This window comes from Solanum pennellii, chromosome 4 (assembly GCF_001406875.1).
Source record: "Solanum pennellii chromosome 4, SPENNV200".
In the NCBI taxonomy this organism is placed as follows: domain Eukaryota; kingdom Viridiplantae; phylum Streptophyta; class Magnoliopsida; order Solanales; family Solanaceae; genus Solanum; species Solanum pennellii.
Window position 1 is genome coordinate 45,873,014 of NC_028640.1, and position 6,188 is coordinate 45,879,201.

The window sequence follows — 6,188 nt, forward strand, 5'->3', positions numbered from 1 at the left end:
CCCAATCAGAGAAGATAGACAATCTAGAAAAAAAAAATTCCCTTGAAGATAAGTGATCAGTTCAATAACAATGCATTCACGCCCTGATCATTCATGAGAATGATCGGGGTAATACGTTAATGAATAATTCAATGATATCTTGTCATGAATTGTGATAGTGATGTGTTTCCTATAGTTGATAAAGCTTTAGTTAACAAAATCTTCTCTTTTATTTTATATTTATATGTTTTTGGTTGTATGGGTCTTTGGGAAACAACCTCTCTACCTCCTCAAGGTAAGGGTAAGGTCTACGTACACTCTACTCTGCCCAGACTCCATGTAGTGTGATTTCCCTGGGTATGTTGTTGTATGGAAGAGTTTCTAATGTTCTTTTTGACGATTGTCCATATCTAAATATTAACATCTACTTAATTTTTGGCTTGTTCATGAAGAGTACTATCCTGTATGCAGTTTACCCTAGATGAGAAAACTATACTCTTGTCATTTATTTGAGATTTTCTAATATTTATTTATTATTGTTGGGCTGGGTTATAACCATGCTGCAGATCCTTTATTGGGTGCCCAAGCTTTAGCCCTCAGCCCAGATATTATTTCTTTTCTTTAGCCCACTGATTTTATTAAGTCGGTGTAGAGGGTCGGATCCTCTTGACTTAGTTCGTGTTAACACACATCACATGTATAACATTGTCAAATGCGAGTTTATTCTTTTAGTGCTCCAATCTGAAGTGAGTGAAGAACACTCAGCAACCAATGAATGAGTTGTTTTGGATGCATGGACAAGTGAATATTACATTCCATTTAACTAGAGCTCCTATAAAAGGAATTTTTGAGAAATTAGGATTGTTTATTCCAGTCCAGTGAAGGATATTTGTTGTGATTCTTTTCGGCTTGCATGGTGATATTGTATATTTTGACGTATAAATTGCAGGGAAAGAGGTGCGAGAGCACTTGAAGAAAGATTGGCAGCTGAGCTTTTGGCTGCTGGAAAGAAGGGTGAAGAATCAGAACGAGATGTGAATGATAATGTGTAGAAGTTGGTCTATAATATATCATATCTAACGCGTTTTCTTGTGCGATAGAAACTAGAAGATTGTGCACATTTTTGGCTGTGTACTCTTTTGGATTCTCTTCGGTAATGTACATTTTTCTCGTTTCCAATTTCCACCACCTTTAATATATGTCGCCATTTTTGTTCAAATCTCCAATGAAGAAGATCTGAACTAAGAACACAAGACAGAAAATGAAATTCTCTACTGTATGGAAGAATGAAGAATGTATCTTTACCATAAGCTATATAAAGGAAAAAAGATTACTAAAAGTGCATTACATTAAACTATAGATGTATTGAGATAACTATATATTCACAAGGCTTGAACTCTTCGATCCATTTCTATTATAGAAGATGAAGCAGCCTAATAACGCAGAGTTGAGTTGAAGGACCCGTTTGGCTCCAAAAATACTTAGGAAAACATTTGGGGTATCCCAAGTTTCCAAATGATAGAAAAAAAAAACTGGTTATTTGAGTCAAGTTCAAATATTCGGGAATTTTAAAAAATTCAAAAATTATCTCATACTTCAATATTTTTTTTAAAAAACACCTGTTATTTATTAGTTCCAATTTATATTTGTTACTATCTCCTTCAGTAAAGTTTGAGTTCTAATTTGAGTGATGAAATTAAGAAAAATGAACAATTTGTGTTTAATGAGTTACTATAACTGAATCATTGACAAGTTTGAGTATGAGATTAATATACTGTCTTGCCTTTTAATTTATTTATTTTCAAAACTAGCCTTACTCTTTCATGAAAAGTTGTGACGATTCTAATATATTGTGACTTTATGAAGAGTTGTATAATTTTTATGAAAAATTGAGACTTCTATGAAAAATTGCGACTTTTATGAAATGTTGTGACCTTTCAAAGGGTTATAACTTTTTCAAAGAGTTGTGACTTTTCCGATAAGGCATAAAAAACATTTGTTCATGCTACTCTTTTATTGTCTATAAATTGAGACATTTCCTCTCATTTTAAAACAACGAAAATTCTACATTACTTCTTCTTCTTCTTCTTCTTCTTCTTCTTCTGTTTCTTTTGCGCAATTAAATATTTGTGTACTTCGTTCCTGGCATATTGACACCATTATTTTTGTATTAATACATTGGTGAATAGAATCGTTCCATCCTGAGAAGATCTATTCCTTTAAACTCAGGTACTAGAGGAGAATAATTTCCTTAAGAGGACACTATGCATTCAATGGGCTCAATTTTTCCCTTTCTGTTCATTTTGTTGTTACAGATCCTCATATGTTTTTTTACAGTCATTAAATTATACTTATGATATTAATTATTATTTTAATACATGTTTTAAACTTTGTTATTTATATTTTTGCAAAATTATTGTTATAATTATTTGTTGGTACAAATTATATAGCACATTAAATTGAGTATTCACACAAGTTTTCTCTATTGGAATTGTTGAAGGTATAATGAAAAATATTCCTTGAAGACAATATTCAAATTTGGTATGTCATTATAAGAACATAAAAACCTTAAAAACGTTATCGCACCTTGATGTGTGAAGTGAACTAGAAAAAGAAAACAAGAGTTAATTAACTTTTGAAATTACTTCAAGGATGTGTCAACCTATAGAGGACTATGACTAAACTAGAGTCTCTATTATTCCCAAAGACAATATGGATTGCAAGTTATAAATATTTTTCTTGAAGTAATAAATCTGCTTCTCGATACTAACATTGGAATAGAATTGTAGATTCAAATTAAACTTCATTACTCTGATTTGTTAATTTTTTTTATGTTTTTTGTAATATTTTTTCTTTTCAAGTATATATATAAGAACTTGAATTGTTGTCCCACTATGATATATTCTCCTTTAGTTTTTCATTTTAACAAATATTTATGATACATTTAAATGGACAAGTTTAAAAATGTATATGTAATGCAAAATGTAGGGCTGAAATTTCAGTGCGTAAGAATTAGAATTGTTTGTCACTTTTTTAGCCCTTTAAAATTTATAGCAATTATTAACTTATTAGAAAATTTAATGTCTGAGGCAAATATGCATTTGATTTCCCAAAAATGTCAAATAGTAACACTTTCAGCAGCAAAAGAATAAATTATAAAATAAAATTAAAGATATTTCACGATATTAAATTTTTTTACGCGAGGCGCGGGTAATTTTCTTATTATATATATAAAAGAGAACTCCATACCCGCCTATGTGACGCCACCACAGATCAGGATTGCCTTTTAATTTATTTTATTTTCAAAACTAGTCTTCGTCTTTCATGAAAAGTTATGACTTTTATGAAAAGTTGCGACTTATATGAAAGGTTGTGACCTTTCCGACAAGACACAATAAACATTTGTTCACACTATTTTTTGTTGTCTATAAATAGAGAAATTTCCTCTCATTTTAAAACCAAAAAAAATTGACTTCTTCTTCTAGTCAATTAAATAACTGAGTACTTTGCTCCTGTTAAATGACTCACTGACATCATTTTTTGTATAAATACACTGATGAATAGAAATGTTCTTTTATGAGAGGATCTATTCCTTTAAATCTCGGGTAATAGAGGGGGATAATTTCCTTAAGGAGACACTTTGCATTCAGTGAGCTCAATTTTTTCCATTATGTTTCATTCTATTATTATAGATCCTGGTATGTTATTACTGTCATTAATTTATGCTTATCTTATTAATTGTTATTTTTGAGTGCATGCTTTAAATTTTTTTGTTTAATTTCTGCAATATTATTGTTACAAGTATTTGTTAGTACATATTAAATAACAAAAGTTAATTGAGTATTCAAGCAAGTTTTATCTACTGAAATTGTTGAAGGTAAAATACAAAAAAAAAAAAACTCTTACAAATCTTTAATTTGTTCATTAACAACGTCATTTCTTCACATACAAGGATGAGATTTTGTGTTCTTTAGAAAATGCTCTGAGAATTAATATTTTTACATGCCCATATTTTCTATTTTTATGTTGTTATTTATTTTTACTAGATTTTATCAATGAATATTATGAGTATTTTAAGGATTGAAAGTTGATTTTACTGTTACTCAATTTTCTGAGGTATGTTATTTTAAAACATGAGAGCTTTTCTGGTAGTATAATTTGTTATCATCATTGAATATCTCATAGTTTATTTTATTTAATGTGTGTTTTTTCTCGTGGTTTTGTTGTCTCCTTAAAATTGTATTGATTATTTTTCGTCTTGTATGTATATGATCTCACATGAACAAAACCTTTGTCCTTTTAATATTTTATTTCCTTCTCATGCAGCTCTACTAAATATTTTTGGTGTATGACTACTTTCAGCAAGCTTAATTTGAAGAATATGAAACAAAAGTTGCTCTACATAAAAAAAATGTCTCAAGCTACAAAAGATATGTCTATCAACATAAACTTGGTGTCCTTTATGTCCCAAGTCATTGCTGAACATTCGAGTTACCTGGGTTAGACTCAATTTTAATTTTTTAATATTTGAGAATATTTCTTACAACATGAATCTAAGATCTAACGTTTTGATCTACTTGTCTTTCATAATGCAACAACTATACATACATATTTCTGAAAAAGTCGTAAGGTGCATTGATGAGGCATCTAGAAGGGCCTTCAGAAAAGTAATTGAATGAAGAATGAATTTCTAAAAGGATCAACAGTATTATTTTGTTGTTTTCAATTTATTTTTCTCTCTTCTTTTAAATTTTGTTAGAGTAACAAAGTTACAATAATGAAAAGTGGTAAATGTTTGACCTCTGACAAGTAGATTGTCTCTAAAAACTTATTTATGTTGTTTGTGGTGTACATTTTTAATGGTCTTAACTTATTTAAACTAATACTCCCTCCGTTTCACAAAGAATGACATGGTTTGACTTGACACGGAATTTAAGAGTATAAAGAAGACTTTTGTATCTTGTGTACCAAAATTAAAGTTAGATTAAAAGTACAAAATTGTCATTTGATCTTGTGGTCTTAAACATGCCACGTGAAAAGCTGAAATTGAAATGTTATCAAAAAAAAAAAAAGAGGACATTCTTTTTGAAACAGACTAAAGAGGAAAGGAGGTCATATTTTTTGAAACAGAAGGAGTATTGATGATCAAAAACTTTTATACAATTTATTTTTAACAAGGAGTTATTCTAACCATAAAATTATCAATTCTATATTTTTCATTTACAAAAAAGTAGAAAAAAATATGTTTAATCGCTACATCAAAACATCACTCAGTTTAAACAAGACAATTATATCATCAAACATATATTATGATAAATTATGTAAAAGATAAAAATGATTAGATATCAGATATTTTTAATCATTCATTATATTTGACATTCTTGAGATATGTGATAATGTCAAATCATTTTATTTCTGTTGAAATGTTCTTAAAACCTACTAAAAATTTTTTTTTCTTATAACAGTCGATTATTGGAAAGGTTGTTCAAAAACATAGAAAGACTATTTATACCCGCGTGAAGCGTGGACAAATACCTAGTTTTTAATAATTTTTAAAACATATGGGTATAAATCATATTTTTTGAAATATGAAAATATTTTTGAAAAAAAATTGAGGCCAAACACGTAATAAAACTTCACCAAATATGATTTGCCAAGAATATTTGAAAACTTGGGGTCAAACCTAGCTTATTATCTTGCATCATCATTATTTGATTGACAAGATTTCACAAACCTTTAGTCGAAGTTGAGTCACTCCAAGAACCTAACTAATGAGGAATAACATGTTAACGGACCTAAGGATTCTCCAATGGTTCCCTCTCGAGCAAGAGTGGGGATGTTTGATGCTATGCTTCTTTTGATATTATTGAATTATTTCAATTCGAATGCCTTTTATCAAATGAAAGGATATGGATTATTGAAACTATGCTCAAGACATGCGAAATGAAAGCAACATTATCAGTCTAGCATATACATACTCATTATATTAGTGTGACATTGTGAATAGATGTTCTAAAGTAACTCTACTATAACTTTATACTCCCTCCTTTTAATTCGTTTGTTTGACTCTGCACAAAATTTAAGAGAATAGAAGATTATAAATTTTGTCATGAGAAAATAGCCAGATACCCCCTCAACCTATTACTCGATTTTTTAACTACACACTTATACTTCATGAGGGTTCTATTAGCCCCCCCCCCCCCCCCCCC

General features: G+C 29.5%; 1 protein-coding gene across 1 annotated transcript in view; it reads left to right on the plus strand.

The window, feature by feature from the left end:
- The window catches only part of LOC107015615 (rhomboid-like protein 19), a 7,095-nt gene extending 5,868 nt beyond the window's left edge, over positions 1–1,227 (plus strand). Inside the window, exon 8 of the mRNA XM_015215941.2 lies at positions 929–1,227. Within this exon, the coding sequence (XP_015071427.1) occupies positions 929–1,031 (103 nt within the window). The 3' untranslated portion in view covers positions 1,032–1,227. The remainder of the gene's footprint in view (positions 1–928) is intronic.
- The last annotated feature ends 4,961 nt before the right edge of the window (positions 1,228–6,188 follow it).